This window comes from Oncorhynchus clarkii, chromosome 14 (assembly GCF_045791955.1).
Source record: "Oncorhynchus clarkii lewisi isolate Uvic-CL-2024 chromosome 14, UVic_Ocla_1.0, whole genome shotgun sequence".
Classification (NCBI taxonomy): domain Eukaryota; kingdom Metazoa; phylum Chordata; class Actinopteri; order Salmoniformes; family Salmonidae; genus Oncorhynchus; species Oncorhynchus clarkii.
Genome location: NC_092160.1, coordinates 33,805,678 through 33,832,055, shown reverse-complemented (window position 1 = coordinate 33,832,055; position 26,378 = coordinate 33,805,678). Strand labels below are relative to the sequence as shown.

The 26,378-nt window shown below is 43.2% G+C and overlaps 3 protein-coding genes across 5 annotated transcripts in view; 1 reads left to right on the top strand and 2 right to left on the bottom strand.

Annotated features, from left to right (window-relative positions):
* LOC139366543 (histone-lysine N-methyltransferase, H3 lysine-36 specific-like) overlaps nt 1-6,911 on the bottom strand; it is a 43,087-nt gene extending 36,176 nt beyond the window's left edge. Inside the window, exons 1-5 of the mRNA XM_071104158.1 lie at nt 6,334-6,911; nt 4,787-5,691; nt 4,231-4,372; nt 2,450-2,622; nt 15-2,052 (exon numbers count right to left, since the gene is read on the bottom strand). Coding sequence (XP_070960259.1) covers nt 15-2,052; nt 2,450-2,622; nt 4,231-4,372; nt 4,787-5,674 — 3,241 coding nt within the window. The 5' untranslated portion in view covers nt 5,675-5,691; nt 6,334-6,911. The remainder of the gene's footprint in view (nt 1-14; nt 2,053-2,449; nt 2,623-4,230; nt 4,373-4,786; nt 5,692-6,333) is intronic.
* Nucleotides 6,912-8,428: 1,517 nt separating this feature from the next.
* On the bottom strand, nt 8,429-13,598 carry LOC139366544 (UPF0461 protein C5orf24 homolog). 3 transcript variants are annotated; one of them, XM_071104159.1, is made up of 4 exons: nt 13,341-13,598; nt 12,474-12,560; nt 12,157-12,204; nt 8,429-10,196 (listed from the first exon to the last, which is right to left on the bottom strand). In XM_071104159.1, the coding sequence occupies exons 1-4, from the start codon at nt 13,371-13,373 to the stop codon at nt 9,492-9,494; spliced, it is 873 nt and encodes a 290-aa protein (XP_070960260.1). In that variant the 5' UTR covers nt 13,374-13,598; the 3' UTR covers nt 8,429-9,491. The 3 variants fall into 3 exon arrangements, with proteins under 3 accessions (XP_070960260.1, XP_070960262.1, XP_070960263.1); XM_071104161.1 differs by lacking the exon at nt 12,157-12,204 and having other exon boundaries at nt 13,341-13,580; XM_071104162.1 differs by lacking the exons at nt 12,157-12,204; nt 12,474-12,560; nt 13,341-13,598 and adding an exon at nt 10,590-10,825.
* A 742-nt stretch (nt 13,599-14,340) lies between these two features.
* On the top strand, nt 14,341-20,669 carry LOC139366542 (serine/threonine-protein phosphatase 2A catalytic subunit alpha isoform-like). Its single transcript, XM_071104157.1, has 7 exons — nt 14,341-14,798; nt 15,342-15,551; nt 16,306-16,479; nt 17,410-17,499; nt 17,953-18,114; nt 18,253-18,371; nt 18,602-20,669. The coding sequence occupies exons 1-7, from the start codon at nt 14,697-14,699 to the stop codon at nt 18,672-18,674; spliced, it is 930 nt and encodes a 309-aa protein (XP_070960258.1). The 5' UTR covers nt 14,341-14,696; the 3' UTR covers nt 18,675-20,669.
* The last annotated feature ends 5,709 nt before the right edge of the window (nt 20,670-26,378 follow it).

The window sequence follows — 26,378 nt, the reverse complement described above, 5'->3', positions numbered from 1 at the left end:
AAGCCATGGCTTACCTGATGTGTCATCTTGCTTCTCCATCCCCAGGTTCAGATCATGGGACCTGATGTGGTCTGGTGTCCCTCCCTGGCCATCTCTGTAGATCCCATTCACCTCCACAGGCCCCTGCGGTGAGGCCACCCCACCCAGGGCACCTGCATCCTTCCCAGGCTTCACCGGCCCCTGCTGAGCAAACGTCTGCCAGCGCTTCTTAGGGGCCACTTTGGTACCCGGGCTCTTGTCGAGGTAGGAAGAGGAGTCAACAGCGGAGGGGACAGGAGGAAGAGGAGGGCCGAGGCCAGGCTCAGCCAGGTCAGCGTGCCCAGAGACAAACTCCCTCCCCCAGGCTAGGTCGGCCATCTCGGGAGAGAGACCAGCGATGGTGGCCCGGAGTTTGGCTGGAGGCCTCGGCTTCCTCCGCTGCTGCTTCTCTACCGCGTTCGCCACCATCTGAGCCAGCACTGTTTTCCCTTCAAGTTTGTACGTTTCGTTTTTTATGATGGGTTTATTTTTAGACTTGGGTTTGGCCGGTGTTCTCTTGGTTGTTGGCGAGCTCGCATGCTGGCCGTTTTGGATTTTGGTCCCCGCTGGCATCCAGTCCCCGCCAGCAGCAGCGTTAAGGGGGTCGTCTGGTGGTTGGGCGGTGGGTATTACCATGGGTTCTTCCTTGATGAGGTCTGGCAAGGGAGGCATGGTCAGGGGCTTGCCCTCTTTCTCCCTGGTATCATGCATGTCCTTCAGGAGCATCAGGAAAGTACTGAACTTGTAATTAGGCTCAGGTTTAAAGTTAGTGTTAGAGTCCCCAGAGTCTCTCTCCTCCTTCACTAAGGATTTGAATGACAGCTCCTTGATATCTTGGAAAGTGTCCATGGGAGAGAGAGAGGAGGTGGAGGAAGAACAGGAGGATATGTCTGAGACAATGTTCTCTTCCTTGACCTTAATAGAGGGTATGACAGGCTTACTGGACCCTGGGGTCACATCTTCAGAGTTTTTCCATGATCCGTTGTGGAGGTGCTTCCAATCAGACTTCAACTGTTTTTTAGGAGAGCTGTGACTAGCAGAAGATCTGGGTTTGTCTGGTGAAGAATCCCTGCTAGTAGACGACTCTGTTCTGATCTGAACGTTATCGCTCACATCATCATCATCATCAGAAGAAGAACGCACATTAAGCCTATCGTCTCTCAAGTTTTGGCTTGAGGCCAGCAGAGCCTCTTTGAGTTCCGTCTCCTTCTCTGCTTTCAGGGCCCTGGTCATCAGACGTCTGCTGGCAGGGAGATGCAGAGACTGCTTATCATGATCATTTTTATTCGGCAGCTCAGAAGAGCTGCCCACCTTCTGTTTTGACTGTAAAACATTTGTGTTTTTTGTAGTTCTGTAATTGAAAAGGGATTTGTTTACTAAAATATTTGGGGATGAGGATATAGGAACTACATGCCTAGGAACCACCATGACCACATGCCTGTCTTTGGTCTTTTCAGGAGGAGTAGCCCGCTCCTTCTTGCCCCCTTTCTCTACCTCCTCTTGTGAGGGTTCAGACGGTTTCTCTGTGTCTTCTTTAGCAGGTTTCTCAGACCGTTTGGGACGCACAATGGTTGGTACAGAATCCAGGTCTGCGTATGGAGAGTCCTTGGGATCTTCTTCTTTCAGTGGATCAGCTGCGGCAGCAGGCATTTGGTTGGCCAAGTCTAGGATGCTTAGTGACTCTGTGGGACTTGCAGCTATATGACCAAAGATCTCTGCCAAACCCTTCCTCTTCTTCTTCTTCTTCTGGCAGGGTTTCTTTTTGCTGCTACTGTCGTTCGCTACGGCCAGGTCGGCAGCAGGGGGATGTTTGTTTCTGTTGGGGGGAGGGCTGAGGGAGGGGGGTGCAGTGAGGTTAAAGGAGGAACAAGAGGGGGCCTCGGATGTTTTTTCATCAGGCAGTGGGGAGGACACCCGCTCTTCACCGTTAAAGGCCATGGAAGAAGAGACAGCAGTATTCTTCAGCAGGTCAGGTAGGAGAAACTCAGCTTCCAGCACACTGACTTTCCACGACTCCAACAGACGCTTGGGTATCTACAGGGGAGAGATGACAAACATCTGGACAAAAGTGGTCAACTGTCAAAGATGTCCTTATTTCTAAACTATATGGACTTGTTGTCTTTGTGGAATAGACCGTATTAGAGTTTAATCTTCCAGATATTAAACTATATGGACTTGTTGTCTTTGTGGAATAGACCGTATTAGAGTTTAATCTTCCAGATATTAAACTATATGGACTTGTTGTCTTTGTGGAATAGACCGTATTAGAGTTTAATCTTCCAGATATGTTTTGTGAGACACGCAATGAAACTATTCTGCACCTTTACAACGACAAAAGCGATTTGTGACTTTAAACATAACTCTACTAACAGCAACACACAATGTGAGCTAGATTAAAAGCAACAGGAGTTGACAGTCTGTGGTCAGTTACTGTGTATTTGTAGTCCTTTTCCCTCTGTTTCCCTCTCCGTCTCAGCACAGGCAGATCTGTGAACTGCTCTCCTCCTGTGAAGGGGTAGGTAACTTTCCCAGGTACCCAGGCATGGTCTGCCATCTCCGCCACAGTCTCCACGTAATACATACGACAAGGGCGACGACTGGGGACTGGAACAACAGAAAACACAAAGACAACTTGTTTTAACATTGATACAAAATGTTATAGGAGAAACTCAAAAGCGTTTAAATGCTTGTCATTACACAAAGACAAACTGAGCTGATACATTGAGTTGAAGTAGTTTATAGATAACTGTCGGAGGATGCCCCCATACTATTTGCCCTTATATACCACAAACTATGTCAACTTTGGAGTGATTGTGGACAACACATTTTAGATCCAGGTGGTTATTTCTTCTCTCTAGCTGTTATATCCCCCACAGAACCCAGAGGAGAGCTTCCCTTCCTTCCCCCACAGAACCCAGAGGAGAGCTTCACTTCCTTCCCTCACAGAACCCAGAGGAGAGCTTCACTTCCTTCCCTCACAGAAACCAGAGGAGAGCTTCACTTCCTTCCCCCACAGAACCCAGAGGAGAGCTTCCCTTCCTTCCCCCACAGAACCCAGAGAGCTTCACTTCCTTCCCCCACAGAACCCAGAGGAGAGCTTCCCTTCCTTCCCCCACAGAACCCAGAGGAGAGCTTCCCTTCCTTCCCCCACAGAACCCAGAGGAGAGCTTCACGTCCTTCTCCCACAGAACCCAGAGGAGAGCTTCACTTCCTTCCCCCACAGAACCCAGAGGAGAGCTTCACTTCCTTCCCCCACAGAACCCAGAGGAGAGCTTCACTTCCTTCCCTCACAGAACCCAGAGAACTTCACTTCCTTCCCCCACAGAACCCAGAGGAAAGCTTCACTTCCTTCCCCCACAGAAACCAGAGGAGAACTTCACTTCCTTCCCCCACAGAACCCAGAGGAGAGCTTCCCTTCCTTCCCCCACAGAAACCAGAGGAGAACTTCACTTCCTTCCCCCACAGAACCCAGAGGAGAGCTTCCCTTCCTTCCCCCACAGAACCAAGAAGAGAGCTTCACTTCCTTCCCCTACAGAACCAAGAAGAGAGCTTCACTTCCTTCCCCCATAGAACCCAGAGGACAGCTTCCCTTCCTTCCCCTATAGAACCCAGAGGAGAGCTTCTCTTCCTTCCCCCACAGAACCCAGAGGAGAGCTTCCCTTCCTTCCCCCACAGAACCCAGAGGAGAACTTCACTTCCTTCCCCCACAGAACCCAGAGGAAAGCTTCACTTCCTTCCCCCACAGAAACCAGAGGAGAACTTCACTTCCTTCCCCCACAGAACCCAGAGGAGAGCTTCCATTCCTTCCCCCAAGGAACCCAGAGGAGAGCTTCCATTCCATCCCCCAAGGAACCCAGAGGAGAGCTTCCCTTTCTTCCCCCAAGGAACCCAGAGGAGAGCTTCCCTTTCTTCCCCCAAGGAACCCAGAGGAGAGCTTCCCTTTCTTCCCCCAAGGAACCCAGAGGAGAGCTTCCATTCCTTCCCCCACAGAACCCAGAGGAGAGCTTCCATTCCTTCCCCCAAGGAACCCAGAGGAGAGCTTCCCTTTCTTCCCCCAAGGAACCCAGAGGAGAGCTTCCCTTTCTTCTCCCAAGGAACCCAGAGGAGAGCTTCCCTTCCTTCCCACTTATAATCAATGCTTCATGCCCTGACATAAGAATACACCCATCCTGTGATACGTTTAGATCCAAAACCAATAATACAACTTCCCACCTTTCATGCGTGTGTGTATCCCCTCCAGAGGATCTATGGTAACTCTACAGGGCCACCAGGGGCGGCGGTTGAACTTGGCCCAGACCAGATCTCCCTCCAAGTACTGCACTGCTGGGAGGGGCTTCTTCTTTGGGCTGTTGGACTGAACAAAAAAATAAACAAAGGACTTATTACACAAATAGGATCATCCCTTTGACAGTTCAAAACTCTAATGGTAAAAGGGATTTCTTGTATCTTATTATATGTTGTTCAACCTTTATTTTTTGCATCTCAAATTCAAATGTGAAAGAAATACTGTTATCAAATCAATATTATTTTGCTTAATATAAAACTAGCCTATATGGTTGATCAGCATATAGTGTACGCAAAATTTTAAAAAAATCTAAATATCTTCTTGACAAATACTGTTCCAGGAGATTACACAGTATTTACAGAACTGGAGATAATGTCAGATAAGATCAGATATATTTTAGAGCTACCCAAGATGCATCTGCCCCAAGGGTTAATATTATTATTATTGTTATTATTATGATTATCAGTAAGAGAGGGAACTCACATTAGAATTGGTTCCAACAGGTGAGATGAGACCATTGTCATGTGTGTCTCCTGTCATCTCACTGTCACTGTCACTGTCAGAGTCCTGGTCCATACTCCAGCCATCCCCCATGGACATGTCAGGCAGGGCACTGGGGCTCAGAGTAGGGTCCAGTTCAGATAGACTCTTAGACATCAGGTTGAGAACAGAGGGTTTGTATGTGCTGTTATGGCCTACCCCTGAACCAGAAGTGGTGTTAGAGTCTGTGACCGTTCTGTCTCTGGGGGACTTAGAAGAGTGTTGTTGAAAAGGTACCAAATCATCCTCCTCATCCTCCCTGTCCCCACTGTCAAACAAGGTGGACTCGAAATGCAGGTATCCATTGGGGATGGGGGAGCAGCGTTCCAAACTATCAGAACTAACAGGAGAGAAACCGTTCTGATCCTGCATGGAATCCTCGCAGGGTTCTGTCTCTTCGTTATCAGTAGAGGGGGGCAGTCGGACCAGGGGAGCCCCAAAACTAGAGCCTCCCACTGGGCTGTGAGAGTGCAAATGGTTCCTGGCATGGAGGTCCTTGGGCTGGGTCCCGGGTCCCAGATCAGATCCAGGTCTGTGTACCATAGTGGAGAGATCCTGGAGCCTCAGCAGAGGACTGTAGCAGTGGGGCCTCTCCCTCTCTGCCTGGTTATACCCGTAGCTAGGTGCCTGTTTGAGGGCAGAGGTTGACAGTTGCATGGCCGTCGAAGGTTGGTCTGTTGAGCCACGCTTGGCGCCGCTGTTGCACTGGTTTCTATACGAAGTGGTGGAAACTGAGAGGCGATTGGGGGGCCTCAGCTCTGGCTGGCCTGAGCTGTAAGATGTGGCTGAAGCTGAGCCGCCCCGAACAGCCCGTCTGTATGAAGAATTCATGTTGTCATGGCTCCTTCCTGTCATTGTAAAAGAAAATGCAGGTTAGGGTGGTTGAGGTAAACCTTCTAGCAAACAACCAGGTTTTTCCTATCCAGCTTACAGTGTGGTCAATTCATATGGTTCAGACTCATGCACTGTTTGAAATAGCTACAATGTTACAAAACAATTGTTAAAAAACACAATAATGTATATAAACCATACTGTCTGTGTGTAAATAACAACTCACATTCCACGCGACAATAACACAAAGAAAGACTACCGCATAGCCTACACGTAATAATACGACATTTGCATGGCTTCCCCTCTGAAGGCCGTCCGTAGTGGCAGCAGAGAAGACAAAAAGATCAGGAAAACCCAGCGAGCGACCGGTGTGCTCTGCCCCGTTCACAATAAAATCATATCTACTCGTTCGGTTGTTTTATCTCAAAATAGAACGATCGCAAATACTGAAATGATAGATCTGTGCAACATTGATCGCGCTGCCAACCTGACTGTCTGTAGGGGAGTCAATACAGTCAAAGCCATCATACAGAATGGCTCACACAAGTAGCCTACACAGAGCCTATAAACCGACATAGGAAGCATCCATTCTAACTCACAAAAGGACGGTTCAAAACGTTTAAAAACATCGTCTGTTTTAAAAAACGCAATAATCTTACCATTTGGAGGTCGGTCACAATAACACCAACTGCGGGTCTTTCAGATTGGGGCATGAAGCGTGTGTTTTTTTCGATTTGTGAAAGCGGATCTGCACAATCCCAGCAGTAGCAGCAGCACTAGGCCAAGAAAGACCAACAGCTCTCATTCTCTCCCCTTCACCTCCTGTCCTATCTCACCAGCGGCGGCCTTTCCAAAACAGTCACCAATAGACCAAAGAAAAATGTAACCTTCCATTTTAGTGCATAAAAAGTCAGTGTAGCGTACACCACCTTAGTCCCTAGCAATTACAATATCATTTTTACTACATGGTTGTTTTGCGGGCTGTCGAAATGCCCCTCCAGTTATGTTAAAACAAACCGTGCTAGACGGACTGGCTGTGTTGGCGAGCAGAGCTGAGCAACCAATCCGCACAGCCACCCAACCCCCCCCGTCTGCGAAGCCGCGGATCACAGCACATCGGGCCCGGGCACTCTCTCAACCTATCAGTCCTCAGTCACTAGAGAACACTGGTCTACAGTCACACTGACGAATCCAGATGTAGGCTACTATATCCCCTCATGTGTTTTAGTCAACATACACGAAACCCTTGGCTAGATAAAGACTATTTAATATGGGGTTATGTGAGTGGAAGGTATGTCACATTGATAAACCATTGCGCCATTGGTTTCCTTATCCCAACAAAGGCGTAACTTGCTTCCTCCATTTTGGATAGCAGAGAGGTTGGAGAGAGTGATGATTCTGTGACCACAACGAACACGGATCAATAGTTCGAATGTGGTCGACTGGAAAACAGCGCAAGCGGATGCGGCCTAGTCAAAGTTTTAAAATAGACTATGCGCCATATTGCCTGACAGCAGAGAAAATAGGCCATGTCCGCAGCAATACACATGTCAATGGTGGGGGGCAAAGCCCTGACTAAAGTCGGACCCCTGGACACCATGTCAATGAGGTGCAATATAATATTGTTAATTCGGATAAATGCTTATCCGTTTTTTTCCGCGTATCCTGCAATAAGTTCGCATTAAAAAAAGAACAATGACAGCAGCCTTTAATAAGGAGAAGAATACGCCTTGCATAGTGGCCACACAAAAGGCTCGCCATACTTGCAGTCGTGCCCTACTGCCACTGTAATAAACTCGCTTCGCACAATACCCATCACTGGTACATCGAAATGACAGTTGTCAAATAGGCTACTGACATTATTTTTATAGCCAATTCTAATTAGTCATATTACCTGATAGGATATTTGCCTCGGCTGCTCTTCATTGATGACCAATCTGTAGATTTGTAGCTTTATGAGGCCGTCGCTCAGAACGTAGGGCGAAGAGAATGAACATACAATGTCAGAGGACAAAAATAAGAAAATTAGTTTAGATTTTTTTTTCTCTCGAAGTGGCCCAATGTTTTTATGTTGAAATTATATTCAAAGGTGTTGTTCTTTTTTTCCCTCATTCAATATTGGTTTCTCAGTTCTGAGATTCACAACAGAGGCCATATGTAATTCTTAGGCCTATGTAAAACACGATACCCAGGTTTATGTACGTAAATCTTTTTAGAAAAAATTATTCTAGGATGCGAATATCAGGATTAAAACAGTATTTCTTATATTTATTTTAGAGTGGTTGGACATGCAATCAGTGTTTTATAAAGGTGGAGTCCACTGGCTCATAGGGGGACCTGGACCCCATGATATGATAAGATACAGATTTTTGTCTGCACTTTACAAATGGAAAGGATCTACACTGTTGTTTAAACACTACACTATTAAAATATCAGTGACAGTCAAGACAATATCATTTAAGAATGACCATTTCACTTTAATTTTTGGTCATACATACAGAAAACTATCTTATCGTTACACATAATCCACCATAAAGCATTTTCTCCGTTGGTTAAAATGATAGTTCCTACTCAACACCATTCTGGGTTTGCTTTAATCAATTGATAGTTCACTTGTGAGAACAAAGAATAAAGGATAATACAGTACATTGAGAAGACAAAAACATTAATATTCACAAAGAGTTAGAAATAACAATTCCTTTGTCGTCAAATAAGTATTATGAGAGGTTTTCAGATGCACTGTGTTCGTGTCAGTTTATTTTTTTATTTTTTGTAATCTTTATTTAACTAGGCAAGTCCGTTAAGAACAAATTCTTATTTACAATGACGGCCTACCCCGGCCAAAATCTCCCCTAACTTGGGACGACGCTTGGCCAATTGTGCACCACCCTATGGGACTCCCAATCACAGCCGGTTGTGATACAGCCCGGGATCGAACTCGGGTCTGAAGTGACGCCTCTAGCACTGCGGTGGCGTGCCTTAGACCGCTGTGCCACTCGGGAGGCCCAAAAGTTCAAGCACAATTTCAAAAAACATGTTGTAACAATGTTATATTGCATGAAATCCTGTGTATAAATATGCTATGTATAAATACAAATAAAAAATATGTTATACCATACAACACAAAAAGACACAAACACGCACTCTGGGAGGTGCTTAAGATTCATGTTTTGCTAGTGTGTTTTGTGTTGTTTCCTTCTGAGATTCATGTTTTGCTAGTGTGTTTTGTGTTGTTTCCTTCTGAGATTCATGTTTTGCTAGTGTGTTTTGTGTTGTTTCCTTCTGAGATTCATGTTTTGCTAGTGTGTTTTGTGTTGTTTTCTACTCAGATGCATTTTCAATGTGGAAAACATCAGGAGGACAAGCAAACTACTAATGATAAAAGCACATTATATCAGAGCATAAAATAAACAGATGAATGAAAGTCAGCTATTTAAACATTTAAACAAAACATCAACCCTTCTCCAGACAGCGAGCATTTGACTAGATTATGACTAATAGTAGGCTATTTCTCATTCCTGTTTAGCTAAAGTATATTGACTGTATTTATTATATGCTTTATCATGCAATTTCTGTAAAATAAGATAAACTTATTGAAAAAAAGAGAGCGATTTCAGTCTTTGGATAGGGACAGATTACATGGTGACAATATCAGCAGAGTGCAATGAAGAGAGGAGGAGCCATTCGTTAGTAACCAGTGCCAGACATATCCAAAAGTCAACCAATATTTTGGCTACATGAGTCCCTGCTCGTCAACACCCTCAACACAAGCACTCAAATATGATTTCCAGGCAATAGATACGAGACGCAGGCATAACTACTCGTTAGGTTCTTCCACTTTGCCAGTAGGCTCATGCAAGCCTCGTTTCTGCATCAGGTTGTAAGGGAAAGGTGCCACTTCGAAGCTGGCATAGTCCAATTTCTTGGTACCATCACAGCTGGCATAGTCCAGTTTCTTGGCTCCGCCGACGCAGTTATTGAAGCCTAGTTTCTTGGTAACATCACAGCTCCCGTACTCCAGTTTCTTGAGCCGAGCCAGAGTCTTGATGCTACCAGGAGGCCTGCCAGGGCTAACCTTGTAGCCTGCTGCTTTGGTCGTACCCAGAGGCCTGCCGGGACTGGTCTTGAACCCCGCAGCTTTCGTGGTCCCCAACGGACGTCCAGTGCTTGTCCGGTAACCGGCTGACTTCGTGGTCCCCGAGGGTCTCCCTCTACGGCCGGACTTGACGACGCCTCCTTTCTTTTTCTTGGAGCTCTCTGTCCCAGTTGGAGTCTCACTGGGCCCTCGGATCCTCACTGTCTGAGGGTGGAACTCATTCTGGGTCTCTTGTTGCATTTGACAGGGCATGGGCTTGTGCAGGTTTGGGTGGGGCAGCTGTAGAGTAGGGGGTGGAGGCGAAGGGTAGAATTTGTTGGATTGCGAGCTACATAAGTCAAAGTGGCTGGTTGGGTGTTGACATTCCTCTGCAAGGCCACTCATGCAATAGTCATTGCTGCTGCCAGTGACTTGGTGCATCATTTTCTGTTGAGGGGTACAAATGAAAGGGAAGCAGGTTTAGAGTAATTGAATTGGTATGTGTGACACAAACTTAAGAGCATGCACATAAACACACACACACACACAATAAGAACCTAAGTTGGTGATGCACATCACTATGTAATGCATATGTTATAAAGTATCTATTCTATGTGCAAAACATCTTGTCCAACATTATTAATTAGAACAGGCTATTGTTGCAAAACCATATCGGCGGTGTTAATACAATACGCAACGTAGTGTCTCGCTATTATGCGTTTACAACCCAAAAATACGACAGCCGTATAAATGGGGCAATGGGCGCTACTACAACGAAATACCACAAATAAAACTGCTGCATTTGCGAGTACATTTTGAGAACATTAAAAAACCACAAACCTCATTTGTAGGCGGATCATAGAATGCAAAGGGTTAAATATTAAACCGATTTTCCATTCTTGACCTCCATAACATCCTAAAAACGCATGTATTCTACGCCTTTATATTCCATGGATATTAACTTGATCCTGGATGACATTATGCGCTGGGTATTTGATATTTATTTCTTCTTCTAAGCACAGAGGTTTAAGTGAGAAAGGCAGCCATTTTCCTCTGGTTTCTTTCTTTTATAAAATAGGAGGGGCTCAAAGCGCAGGCGCGCCAGACTTTAAGGAAACCTAGCAGCCCTATAAAGACATTTACTATAATAAAAAACATGGCATGTAATCCAGACATATTTCGATCAAGAATATAGTTTATGTCTTTTATTTGTAATCTTTGTTTTGAAATTGTGGACATTGTGTCCAGGAAATGAGGTAACAGTTTTGAAACAGTTTTAGAAACGGTCGTCACTAGTGACAGCCAGTCATAAACCCCGCCCTTTCTACGTCTCGTCTTAAAATGTGATTTTAAACCTTAACATTAACTACACTGCTAACCTTATGCATAACCGTAACCTTATATTAAGACCAAAAAGCAAATTTGTGTCTTCATAACATTTTACGATATAGGTCATTTGACTTTGCGGCTGTGATAACTAGTATAAACATTTATAAACAGAGGTTTATCAATACTGTACTTTCAGTAGGTGGTAGCAATCTAATTTACAGAACTCACATCAGTTTGTGTACAGTTTCATACATATTCACATTTCAGTCACATCGCTAGTTCTTCACTGTCTGATTGTCAAACAGTAGTTTGCCTCTGTGAAACTGTAAACAAATATTTTCTATACACATTTATTTGACTGCATCCGCAAATCAACTAGCCTCACTATTTACGAGGCTACAAATCAACTAGCCTCGCTCGAGACTACTAGCCTCGCAAAAGCTTAACGAAGCTACAAATCAACTAGCTTCGCTCTGGCTACAAAAAACACCAAAAAACAGAGAAATCCAGTGTTTTTTATAATACATCATATTTAATATGAGCTACATGTTGTGTGTATGAACTGACATGTATGTGGAACTGATAGATACATTTAAAAACATGAACATGTAGTGTATGTCAATTGTAAAGTTTTTTGTCTGTAATGTTTTTTTGGTTATGTGTCCGGGACCCCAGTAAGACTAGCTGTCACCATCAGCGTCGACTAATGAGGATCCTAACAAATCAAAACAAACATGACAACAGAAAGACTACATTTACTGTAATACTTTGTACTGTTAAGCTTGAAGCTGGGAAGCAATAATACACATAGGCAAGGCATTTCCCCGTAACATTGTTCCACCAGTCATTCATTCCCTATTGAGTTCACAGGACTTAGGTCCAGTTGATTAAGCAAAACAATAAAAAAAAAATTAAAAAAATACCCCCAAATGGCACCCTATTCCCTCAGCCTGATCGCGTAGCCCTTAATAGCTCTACATACTGTAGGGAGTATGGTGTAATTTGGGACACAACCTATATGCCAATTATTAGGGCTCCCTAATGATCTTGGTCTGTTTCTGTATCTTGGTAAACATACTTGTCCCTGACGCTGACTGTCATTCCACCCAAGATGGAGGGGGTCAGACTGGGTAGAGAGAGGACAGAGAAGACATTCAGACTTGAAGCAGCGTGTACAAACCAGCTCATAATCACTATATTAATCACTATATTTCACAGACTTTATGGTGAGGATTTTAGTCAGGAGTAACAAGTAATGTAACCCCTAAAATGGCAACGTTTCTGATTCTGTAGGTGGACTGTGATTCCATTATTCTTTCATCCACTGTGGCTTGGTGTTATGTAAATGTAGTATTAGCTTTTCAGTAGCCTCCTTTGGGAGTTCCTAGTTCCTACCTTAGTCTCCAGCTTGAGCGTCTCTCCTTTGGCCAAGAAGCCATTCAGAGCAACTCTCAGGTCTTTGAGGTTAGCACCATCCAGAGGCTGGGAAAGAGACACAGGATTAAGAAAATGTAAAATACATGCAAATCATTCATCTGCAAATGATCAAGCCCTGTAAATATAAAACATGTAAATTACATTTGACTGAGAAACTAGGAGTAGAAACCCATTAAGTGTAGATGTGTTGGTTGTTACCAGTGTTGGGGAGTAGTGAACTACAAATAGTTCAACGAGTAATTTCCTTACATTTTGCAGTATCTTGGTGGTAGTTTAACTAAATTCAAATATTGGTACTGTTTTCAGTAGTTCATATTTGGTTTGCCATGTAGTGGTGTTTTCGGCATCAGACCTTCCCAATTCTCACTTGAAACATCTGACTTTTGAGTGATAATATTCTTGCAATTTGTAGTCAATTACATTTTAGATATGATAATTTTTCACGAAGTAGTTTGGATGTAGTGAAATACATTTTCAAAGTAACTTATAAACTATTTAATATGTATATATTAGTAAACTATATTTTTTCTTATGGATAACTTTAGTGTAACTTAACTTATTCCAGTTCGGAGTAATTGGTAGCTTAGTAAAGTACATTTTCAGAGTAGCTTCCCTAACACTGGTTGCTACATTGTATCAAGCTTGATCATTAATTCAACTAGTTTTGTTGCTGTTATGGTATCAGACAGGTCTGTCATAAGTCCTCGTGGACGCGAGCTGTACCGATTTCAAAGTGACGACGTAGCTAGGGTTTAGGTGAAGAGGTTCAGTTAACTATATGTTATTTTACAACAGATAATACACGTTAAATATTGAATGTCTTACCTGCTGTCCTCCTTGCCTCAAAGGTGCTGCCATTTTATCCTGGGTAGTGCTACCCGGGTACCGTGGGACGTCGCTACCCTAAACCCTAACCTTAACCCCTACTACAGTTCCCTAACCTTAACCATAACCTCAAATCGTACCTTAACAATTTTACATTTCAAATTCAATGGAGTAACCTCGGAGTTGGGAGAGGAATCAAGATTGCATGGACCATTTCTCATACTGCTGACTAGGGTGAACCTCAATGCGCATGCGTGTGTCTTAAACATTAGGAGCCGCTTTAAATTCTGGATAGTTGCTTTTGCATCCTTGCCAGTCCGTTGTATTTATTCACTGTGAAATATTATATATATTTTTTATACCATTTATTTCAGCTTGATAACCTGCATATGCATTTGAATAGCAATAGACCTATTCACACTATTATCCACAATATTCATGGTATTGATTGTGATAGATTAATTATTTTAATAACGAGAGCACATTGAAGTTCCCATTCGCAACCACACGGTGGGAGTAAAGCCCAGATGAAGGGGACGGGTGAGGTACGTCGGCCAATGACGTAAACGCAGCAATATATACGGGGGGTTTCGTTTATCTGACTCGGGTTACCCCGGCGTGAGAAATTTGAGTCGGGTGAAAAGTGACTGCATTTGTTTAGGAACCGGGCTGGCTCCCGAGCGTGAGCCAGGTGCCCAGCTCTGGTCGTCGGCGTTGTCGGCTCAAAACAAAAGTGACGTAATTAAACACGTGGTGGAGGGATGAGTTGGATTCTGTGTTTCCACATGCAAAAGTGATTAAGAAAAACGATGTATCTGCCTTCCCAATCCTAGTTTGAAAATTCAAACATTTATTTTATGGAAAATAGATGTTACTGGGCGATGCACAATGCTGCCTTGTTGACAACCCGACAGAGAGACGCAGAGTAATGTTTGATTTGAGAATTTCGCTCCTCCCTCCCCGTTTTCGCCTGATGATGTGAGGGAGCGTTTCCCCGTTCATCTCGGACCAGTGTAATAAAACTCTCTCATTGATTGTTGCTCGGTGAAGAAGCAGGGTTGGGTCCTCGGAATTTCATACAGAGCCAGTTTTCTGCAACTGCGGCTGTACCACGCATTTCTTTAGCTATTTCAGATAAACAGGATACCGAGGCGCATGCAGCGCTTATTTTTTAACGAGTAGCTAGCTAGTAAGGGGGGGTTGAACCAATTTAAAGCAGGTGTCGGTGACCTAGCTAGCTCGTACATTCATTTTCGACGAAAGCAAAAAGAGTGCGAATGACGAGAACGCATTAACTAAACTAGTTTTCAATAGGTAACCTAACTAGGGAGTTTGCTCGCTGAAATATAACCAGACATGGACGACAAGTCATTCACTAAGGAATTGGATGGGTGGATTGAGCAACTCGGCGAATGCAAACAGCTCTCGGAAAATCAAGTCAAAGCCCTTTGCGAGAAGGTAATTTTAACCCGTTTAATTCGTATGATCTTGCAAGCCCTTAGCCGGCAAATTAGCTTAGCTAATATTTGCTATGTTAAGCAACTCTCTTACATTGTTATTTGGTCCGAGCACGGTTAATTTCCCCACCGGCTATGGTTTGTTACTGCTAGTTAGTTACTAGTACGTTACTAGTTAGTTAGTTACTAGCTACATTATTCTGAAAATGGCGGCGGAGTCTATAGCCATTGCATCCACTGTGGGGTTGGCTGACATGCGTTGACTGAATAGCGTTGATGTTGTATTCTTTATATGAATGTGTTTGGAAATTTCAGTTTGTTCTTACGCTCCGTTCTGGCTTGTTGCAGTTGAATTTCCAATTGTGCCCCTTGGGTATCAACTACCGTATATAGTTAGAGCTTAAAAATATGCATGCATTTTATAAATAAAGTACTCAAACATGAAATAACACAACTCCCGCTCTTCCCCTTTGTATCCCCTACTTCCCCCACCCTCTTGTTTAAATTCCAAACCCCAAACTCTTATGTCTCATTTCTTTCTCAGGCCAAAGAGATTCTGACGAAGGAGTCTAATGTGCAGGAGGTGAGATGTCCGGTCACCGTGTGCGGAGATGTCCACGGACAGTTCCATGACTTGGTGGAGCTGTTTAAAATCGGAGGGAAGTCTCCTGACACCAACTACCTCTTCATGGGAGACTATGTGGACAGGGGCTACTATTCTGTAGAGACAGTCAGCCTCCTAGTATCTCTCAAGGTAAACATAGACAGATGTTTTAGAGCAGGAAAGGGCAACTTTAATGGGGCTGGGCGCCCCATAAATGCATCATGAGGGGCTGCAGTTGAATTGCCTGACGACTCAAAAGGAGTTCATCTAATTAAGTAATTTCATGCAATTTTGCCATAGGGTGGACAGAAATGTTTGCAAAATCTATTGGGGCCCCTGGTCTGTGTCCGGCCATGATTAATACAAGTTTAGATCGCTGACTAGGCTAACTTACCAATCTAAACATTTTTTAGCTTGCATGGACTAATTGAGTGACTGTTAGTGACACATAACGAGAGAAACTGCTGATGCACGACCACAATACTTATTGAAGCTTATCAATTCTTATTCTCAACAGCAAATTGAGACCCTGACTGAGTTCCTATGGATACACGGGCCCTACAAAATGCCCGTGGCCCGCCAGTTGCCCATTCCTGTTTTAGAGTGTATTCTATAATAGCTTCGGCTGATTCCTTTCTGATATTGCGTAGTTGGTATATTTTGCACAGGGAAAAACCGCAACCAGGTTAAAACTCAAACTGGTAGTGGAGGCCAGTAGGTCTACAGGGAGGGCAGCCTACTGATATAACACAGGATAAGATTCCCTGGCTGCTACTGTAAATGTCGTCGTCAACCTTAAACCATGTCTGGTTGACGCGAGAACAGAAGGTGCAGTCACTGTGAATGTCATGTCTTGTTATGCGCATTTTGTCCTATCCAGAGATATGAATCATTTGTTTTTCAGGTGAGGTACCGTGAGCGAATCACAATCCTTCGAGGGAACCACGAGAGCAGACAGATCACCCAGGTGTACGGCTTCTACGACGAGTGTTTAAGGAAATACGGAAACGCCAACGTCTGGAAGTACTTCACAGACTTATTTGACTACCTGCCCCTCACTGCACTGGTAGATAACCAGGTGAGATATTAGTTGTTACAGGTGCATTATGCAGAAATCACTCCGCCATTTCATGGTTGCAAAAAATTCTAACAGTTTGCTTAATTTCAGTTTATGTAACAATTACCAGCAGTCATTGTGTAGAGAATCATCGTACCATCTAAACTACAGTGAAATATATTTTCCATAACCAAAAATCGTTTTTTTTTTTAATTATTTTTTTTAAGCAAATCTAAACCGTCAGTAAAAGGCGCACAGATGCAACTTAAGACCGGGAAGCGTAGAAATAGTGCACACAGAACAGATCTACCACTTCTTAGGCTTCGTTTCAATGAGAAAGACAGCTCTATAACTCACACTTCTATGTGAATTTGGTTGTGTGAAAGTGACATATTTTAACGTATTACATATTTATTTATTAGTAGAAGCATTACATAAGTGTCTTTTGATTGGGGTCCTTGAAGAGTGCTATATAAAACTCATGTACTATTAGGATCACTGTTCTGAAGGAGAGGAGATTCAGCAACATGGAGGACAATGGAATTCAATAAAAAGCTATTCTTTTCTTTCTTTCTTACAAATAGAACCAACCATTTTTCGGCTTTTGACCTTAGTCAAAAACCACGATGAAGGCTAATAGCCGTAACGCATTGGTTCTACTTTTAGCAACATTTTTTATTTTTTTTAAAATTCTATTGTCGTCTGTGTTATTGAATCTCCTCTCCTTCAGTTTGCACCTCAATTCATGCTCCGTGGTTGGAAAGAGGTCTCTTCCTCGATAGCTACTGTTATTACATAACCATGCAATTCAGCAGTAACGTGCTGTACAATACAGATTGTAAAAACATCTACAACCCAACAAGGTGTTAGATGGTATTTTAAGCCTTAATGATTTGATTCGTTCGAACACATTTTTAGATGGAAATGTCCTGACTTGTTGTTCCTCTGCAGATCTTCTGTCTCCACGGTGGACTGTCCCCCTCTATAGACACACTGGAACACATCAGAGCGCTGGATCGCTTACAGGAAGTTCCTCATGAGGTCAGCTCACTTCCACGTTCCTAGAAATGACGTCCAATCTTCATATTACCATGCTAGTTAGAATGCATGTCCAATATGTTGTTTCATAATATTGACTTAAACACTTCTGTGTGACAGCTTTTGCATCTAGCCAGGAGATCCTTGCTTTGTTCAGTTCATGTAGAGTGATGCGTTTCCAGTTGTTCAGCATCTTCATAGTGTGGATATTGAACCACTGGAGTCTGTAAGCCCTGACATTGTATAGCAGATGTTTAATCTGTTCCATGGACTTCTGGCCAACCAGTCACTACTCATCTCACAGTTGTAATATGCGCTCAGCAAACACCTTAGATAAAATCATGTGGTGACTGTGTTGCAGCCTGACCTCACTAATATGGCCACCTTATTCACATCATGTGGTGTTCGCTGTATTGTTTTGACCTTACTAACATGGCCACCGTCTCCTTCCCCCAGGGTCCGATGTGTGACCTGCTGTGGTCAGACCCTGATGACCGTGGCGGCTGGGGCATCTCTCCCCGCGGTGCCGGCTACACCTTTGGACAGGACATCTCAGAGACTTTCAACCATGCTAACGGACTCACCCTGGTCTCCAGAGCTCACCAGCTGGTCATGGAGGTATGTTTTTAAGTTCTGAAAATGTATGTATTTTTATACCAAAATGCAGACATTCTTTTGTAATTTGCATTAATTCCTGTTTTTAGATTGTCTTGTTCCTAGATGTACCTCTGGTTTCCTGAGTGTTTGTTTTGACAGGGTTATAACTGGTGCCATGACCGTAACGTGGTGACTATCTTCAGTGCACCCAATTACTGCTATCGCTGTGGAAACCAGGCCGCCATCATGGAGCTGGATGACACGCTCAAGTACTCCTTGTAAGTATTCACTTCAGAATAAAATTCCTGTTGACAAGTCTTTACTTTAGCTTTATTGTTAAACTCTGTACATTGGAAATTGTTACGAGTAGATAAATGAGTTAGGAAGCTTCCTTTTCTTATCTTGATTGATGAAATGAAACGAAACGAACCCTCTATTAGATGGAACTTTGCTCCAAGGCCTCGTATCAGAGTGTGAGTATATGTGAGTGTCTGTGTTTCTATTCCAGCCTTCAGTTCGACCCCGCCCCTCGCAGAGGTGAACCCCATGTGACCCGCCGCACTCCTGACTACTTCCTGTAAAAGATCCCAATGCCTGTGAAGTATTGCTCTAGATTCTTCTTAGTGAAGAAGTGGGAGAAGATGCGGGAGAAGGGAGCATCGGTATAGAGATGTGACAAAGTAAGCATCCATCAATCCATGGACCAAAATGTGTGCCATAATTTCACAAAATGCTAAAATGGGAAAAAATGTCACATTCATCTTTAAAGAAGACCATACAACCGACACCCACCACAGTCCATGGAACCAGTTCCTTCTCTCTCTGTGCATGATGTTATATTTATCTCTGAAAATGATTCTTAATTGTAAAGATTACAGTGTACTATATAGTAATAGGGTGCCATTTTGGAAGCAGACAGTCTCATAGTACCTGCTGGTTTTGTCAGGAAAAAGATCTGCTTTGAATTAATTAATCTGCTGAGATTAAGGCTTAAATGTAACCCTTGTGGTAGGAACATAATTCTAGTATAGAAACGTTTTGGTAAACCTAACTCGGCATGGCCTCAAACTGGAAGGTTGCAGTAAACAAACATGTTATGTGTGAACATTTTTCTAACAGAAATTCAATGGCTTTTTTTGTGTGTGAATTTTAAATCATTGTTTTCAGACTTGGTTGGGCGTTGGATGGAATTGAATTCTTCTTTCTCTTTGCACTTTTGTATTTAATGTTTATCATGACACTGACAAACTACAGCATTCTGTTTTACGCTGCGTTCAGAAAGTATTCAGACCCCTTGACTTTTTCCACATTTTGTTACATTACAGCCTTATTCTAAAATGGATTAAATAAATGTTCTTCCTCATCAATCTACACACAATACTGCATAATGACAAAGTGAAAAAATGTTTTTAGAAATGTTTGCAAATGTAAAAAAAAAAAAAAAACAGAAATACCTTATTTACCTAAGTAGTCAAACCCTTTGCTATGAGGCTTGAAGTTGAGCTCAGGTGCATCCTGTTTTCATTGAACATCCTTGAGATGTTTCAAAAACTTGGAGTCAACCTGTGGTAAATTCAATTGATTGGACATGATTTGGAAAGGCACACAACTGTCTATGTAACGTCCCACAGTTGACGTCAGAGCAAAAACCAAGCCATGAGGTCTAAGGAATTGTCCTAAAGCTACAAGATAGGATTTTTATTTTACCTTTATTTAACTAGGCAAGTCAGTTAAGAACAAAATCTTACTTTCAATGACGGCCTAGTGGGTTAACTGCCTGTTCAGGGGAAGAATGACATTTGTACCTTGTCAGCTTGGGGATATGAACTTGCAACCTTTTGGTTACTAATCCAACGATCTAACCACTAGACTACCCTGCCGCCCCGGATTCTGTCGAGTCACAGATCTGGGGAAGGGCACCAACAATTTCTGTTGCATTGAAGGTTCCCAAGAACAACGTGGCCTCCATCATTCTTAAATGGAAGAAGTTTGGAACCACCGAGAGACTCTTCCTAGAGCTGGCCGCCAATGGCAAAATGAGCAATCGGGAGAGAAGGGCTTTGGTCAGGGAGGTGACCAAGAACCCGATGGTCACGCTGACAGAGCTCCTATGTGGAGATGGGAGAGCCTTCCAGAAGGACCACCATCTCTGCAGCAGTCCACCAATCAGGCATTTATGGTGGTGTGGCCGGATGGAAGCCATTTCTCAATAAATGGCACATGAGTTTTCCAAATGCACCTAAAGGTCTCTTTAGACCATGAGAATCAAGATTCTCTGGTCTGAGGAAACCAAGATGGAACTCTTTGGCCTGAATGCCAAGCGTCCCGTCTGGAGGAAATCAATTTTAAAATAAGGCCGTAACGTAACAAAATGTGGGAAAAGTCAAGGGGTCTGAATACTTTCTGAATGCAGTGTATATTTCACCCCCAGCAAATACCTTTTCTGTCACTCACCTGTCCATTAGTTGAGTAAAACCTATTTCAGAGGAACACCTGTACAAAATGACATCCCTTGTTATAGATACCTTTCTGTTTTGCAGCCTCCGCTATATAATAAAGATTGAAGTTGTTCCTTTGTTGCTTTGTCCTGTATGGTTCTTAGGCGCTCTTCTGCGTGGCACAGAGGCGCAGTGTGACCTTTGACTTTCAGAATGACGTTGCCCCTTGATCAAATGTTATTTGTCACGTACACATGGTTAGCAGGTGTTAATGTGAGTGTAGCGAAATGCTTGGGGGGGGGGGGGGGGGTTGACAAGGTCAAATGATTACTTTAGTGATAGAAAGATGCCAGAGTTTCCGACTTGGGAGTTTTGAGTTGGATTCATATTCAAAAGGATTTTTGACAGATGGAGCTTGTTTTTTTTCCTGAGTTCCCAGTTGTCTTGAAAGCACTTAAGTTAGAAAACAGAGATTTCCGAGTTCCCAGTTGTATTGGTATATAAGGACAGACATATGCCTAGACACTAGAGCAGGGGTGTCAAAATGTTTTTTTTTTCCTTTCAATTAAGACCCAGACAACCAGGTGAGGGGAGTTCTTTACTAAGACCTAGACAACCAGGTGAGGGGAGTTATTTACTAAGACCTAGACAACCAGGTGAGGGGAGTTATTTACTAAGACCTAGACAACCAGGTGAGGGGAGTTCCTTACTAAGACCTAGACAACCAGGTGAGGGGAGTTATTTACTAAGACCTACCAGGTGAGGGGAGTTCTTTACTAAGACCTAGACAACCAGGTGAGGGGAGTTATTTACTAAGACCTACCAGGTGAGGGGAGTTATTTACTAAGACCCAGACAACCAGGTAAGGGGAGTTCCTTACTAAGACCTAGACAACCAGGTGAGGGGAGTTCTTTACTAAGACCTAGACAACCAGGTGAGGGGAGTTATTTACTAAGACCTACCAGGTGAGGGGAGTTATTTACTAAGACCCAGACAACCAGGTAAGGGGAGTTCCTTACTAAGACCTACCAGGTGAGGGGAGTTGTTTACTAAGACCTAGACAACCAGGTGAGGGGAGTTCCTTACTAAGACCTAGACAACCAGGTGAGGGGAGTTATTTACTAAGACCTAGACAACCAGGTGAGGGGAGTTATTTACTAAGACCCAGACAACCAGGTGAGGGGAGTTCCTTACTAAGACCTAGACAACCAGGTGAGGGGAGTTATTTACTAAGACCCAGACAACCAGGTGAGGGGAGTTCCTTACTAAGACCTAGACAACCAGGCGAGGGGAGTTCCTTACTAAGACCCAGACAACCAGGTGAGGGGAGTTCCTTACTAAGACCTAGACAACCAGGTGAGGGGAGTTATTTACTAAGACCTAGACAACCAGGTGAGGGGAGTTCCTTACTAAGACCTAGACAACCAGGTGAGGGGAGGTCCTTACTAAGACCCAGACAACCAGGTGAGGGGAGTTCCTTACTAAGACCTAGACAACCAGGTGAGGGGAGTTATTTACTAAGACCCAGACAACCAGGTGAGGGGAGTTCCTTACTAAGACCTAGACAACCAGGCGAGGGGAGTTCCTTACTAAGACCCAGACAACCAGGTGAGGGGAGTTCCTTACTAAGACCTAGACAACCAGGTGAGGGGAGTTATTTACTAAGACCTAGACAACCAGGTGAGGGGAGTTCCTTACTAAGACCTAGACAACCAGGTGAGGGGAGGTCCTTACTAAGACCTAGACAACCAGGTGAGGGGAGTTCCTTACTAAGACCTAGACAACAAGGTAAGGGGAGTTCCTTACTAAGACAACCAGGTGAGGGGAGTTCCTTACTAAGACCCAGACAACCAGGTGAGGGGAGTTCCTTACTAAGACCTAGACAACCAGGTGAGGGGAGTTATTTACTAAGACCTAGACAACCAGGTGAGGGGAGTTCCTTACTAAGACAACCAGGTGAGGGGAGTTCCTTACTAAGACCTAGACAACCAGGTGAGGGGAGTTATTTACTAAGACCTAGACAACCAGGTGAGGGGAGTTCCTTACTAAGACAACCAGGTGAGGGGAGTTCCTTACTAAGACAACCAGGTGAGGGGAGTTCCTTACTAAGACAACCAGGTGAGGGGAGTTCCTTACTAAGACCCAGACAACCAGGTAAGGGGAGTTCCTTACTAAGACCTAGACAACCAGGTGAGGGGAGTTCCTTACTAAGACCCAGACAACCAGGTAAGGGGAGTTCCTTACTAAGACCTAGACAACCAGGTGAGGGGAGTTCCTTACTAAGACCTAGACAACCAGGTGAGGGGAGTTCCTTACTAAGACCCAGACAACCAGGTAAGGGGAGTTCTTTACTAAGACCTAGACAACCAGGTGAGGGGAGTTATTTACTAAGACCTACCAGGTGAGGGGAGTTCCTTACCTAGACCTACCAGGTGAGAGGAGTTCTTTACTAATTAGAGACCTTAATTCATCGAGTGCAAGCCCCCAAGGACTGACTTTGTGAAACCCTGCGCTAGAGTCCAATGTCACCTCTATTAGCAATGACTAACCAACCAGCTGACGTTTTGTCCTACTTCTGAGTGAGAATGAGTCACCTGTGCTCCCAAAACAGACCACTAGATGGCAGTAAATGTCCCTATATTGCTTTATTGTTTGCACTGTATGGTACTAAGGGGTAACTGCCCCCCCACCCCCCTGTAATTCCACAAGATGTCACCAAATTATTTCCCCACCACTTCCCTAGCTGCCACTGCTCTTGCTCAACAAAAATGTCCTCTATGACATCACAACCTTTGGAGATATTTCAACAAAACTATTTTGTGGTAAATTGATCAAGTTGTAGATATATTCCAATGAAGTGAGATCTATACTTGTTTTTTTTAAATATACAAGTAGGAAAGCCTTAAGCTAAATAATACTCTTGTTTAGAGAGAACAATGTCTATAATTTTTTTGTAAACTAGTAATATGTTGGATGAGTGTCTTGGGCACCCCCCCACACACTTGGTTTATTTTTAGGTTTATGGTTATGAATGTGTTTTTACCTGTCATTTACACAATGACTATCCTAGTTAGCACAAGTTTATGCTAACTTGCTAGCTAGCAACTTCACTAGCAGTAAATGCTAGCCAGCGATCTAGTTAGCATAAGCTGCTATGGGTGCTATCTAGCAACCTTACTACCAGATCGTCTGAGGTGAAATACATCAAAAAGATAACGTAACTTAATTGCAGTTGTAAATGTATCCACCAGTGACTGATAACTTTATAGCATTTTAGCTATTTTACACAGCATTTTATGTCATATAGCTAGATAGCTAGCTAAGTAAAAAATAAACACTTTTCAATTGGTATTTCTCCCCCTGTTTTCAGTCACAGATGGGGACTGGATTAGGTGTGAGCAGTGCAGGAGGTGGCCTCATGAATTGTGATCCAATTTTACTGGGGATAGCTTAATTTGTGACCTACAGTGGGGCAAAAAAGTATTTAGTCAGCCACCAATTGTGCAAGTTCTCCCACTTAAAAAGATGAGAGAGGCCTGTAATTTTCATCATAGGGACACTTCAACTATGACAGACAAAATGAGAAAAAACAATCCAGAAAATCACATTGTAGGATTTTTAATGAATTTATTTTCAAATTATGGTGGAAAATAAGTATTTGGTCAATAACAAAAGTTTATCTCAATACTTTGTTATATACCATTTGTTGGCAATGACAGAGGTCAAACATTTTCTGTAAGTCTTCACAAGGTTTTCACACACTGTTGCTGGTATTTTGGCCCATTCCTCCATGCAGATCTCCTTTAGAGCAGTGATGTTTTGGGGCTGTTGCTGGGCAACACAGACTTTCAACTCCCTCCAAATATTTTCCATGGGGTTGAGATCTGGAGACTGGCTAGGCCACTCCAGGACCTTGAAATACTTCTTACGAAGCCACTCCTTCGTTGCCCGGGCGGTGTGTTTGGGATCATTGTCATGCTGAAAGACCCAGCCACATTTCATCTTCAATGCCCTTGCTGATGGAAGGAGGTTTTCTCTCAAAATCTCACGATACATGGCCACATTAATTCTTTCCTTTACACGGATCAGTCGTCCTGGTCCCTTTGCAGAAAAACAGCCCCAAAGCGTGATGTTTCCACCCCCATGCTTCACAGTAGGTATGGTGTTCTTTGGATGCAACTCAGCATTCTTTGTCCTCCAAACACGACGAGTTGAGTTTTTACCAAAAAGTTATATTTTGGTTTCATCTGACCATATAACATTCTCCCAATCTTCTTCTGGATCATCCAAATGCTCTCTAGCAAACTTCAGACGGGCCTGGACATGTACTGGCTTAAGCAGGGGGACACGTCTGGCACTGCAGGATTTGAATCCCTGGCGGCGTAGTGTGTTACTGATGGTAGGCTTTGTTACTTTGGTCCCAGCTCTCTGCAGGTCATTCACTAGGTCCCCCCGTGTGGTTCTGGGATCTTGTGATCATTTTGACCTCACGGGGTGAGATCTTGCGTGGAGCCCCAGATCGAGGGAGATTATCAGTGGTCTTGTATGTCTTCCATTTTCTAATAATTGCTCCCACAGTTGATTTCTTCAAACCAAGCTGCTTACCTATTGCAGATTCAGTCTTCCCAGCCTGGTGCAGGTCTACAATTTTGTTTCTGGTGTCCTTTGACAGCTCTTTGGTCTTGGCCATAGTGGAGTTTGGAGTGTGACTGTTTGAGGTTGTGGACAGGTGTCTTTTTTTATACTGATAACAAGTTCAAACAGGTGCCATTAATGCAGGTAACGAGTGGAGGACAGAGGAGCCTCTTAAAGAATAAGTTACAAGTCTGTGAGAGCCAGAAATTTTGCTTGTTTTCTAGGTGACCAAATTCTTATTTTCCACCATAATTTGCAAATAAATTCATTAAAAATCCTACAATGTGATTTTCTGGATTTTTTTTCTCATTTTGTCTGTCATAGTTGAAGTGTACCTATGATGAAAATTACAGGCCTCTCTCATCTTTTTAAGTGGGAGAACTTGCACAATTGGTGGCTGACTAAATACTTTTTTGCCCCACTGTATGTACAAATTAGAATCGTGCAATAGCAGAGCATAAGAGAGTTGCCACATCAATGTTACGCTGAATTAATTAGTTAAGATATTGTTATTTGATATTAAGTTAGTTAAGATATTGTTATACTCCAATGTTATCTAATGTTCTTATTTATAATCCATTTCACTACTATATTCTAAGTAATATTTTTAGTTTATTATTAAAAACAACTATTGAACATCTTTTGCTCCTGAGTGTAATTTTAAAGACTGCTGGGATTACCCTGGTACTTAAAAAAACGCACCTTTTCTAAAAAACAATTTTTCATTAAATAACAAATAAAATGATTTCCTTTTATAGTTTATTCACCTAAGCATGACCTTTATCCACTACCAATTTTCTTTCCAAGTGTTCCTTTTTTGTGTCAGCAAATAGACATTGTTCTTAAGGGGGCTAGTTACCTCCTACTACTACCCTATCACGTTCACTAGTCCAGCCTCTAGTTAGATAGGCCTATGATATGAATGGCTGCAAAGATTGCGAGGATAAGTTAAAATTTGGATAGGTTTATTAGAGTGAATTTTCCATATGATTGAAAATATGTTAGTTAATGTTTCTCTATGGTTCCATTTAATTTGTATTTTGTAAAATCAAAGGCCCAGTGTACAGCAGCATACAACTGATTTACAACAGTTCAATCCATTAGGTTTGTGTTAAAAGAGCTGACTATTAGAAAACCAGCTTTCCTTCCGCTGCCCTTTATGTTGAATATTTACCCCTCCCCCATTATCTGGGGCAAAAGTGAAAGCAACAT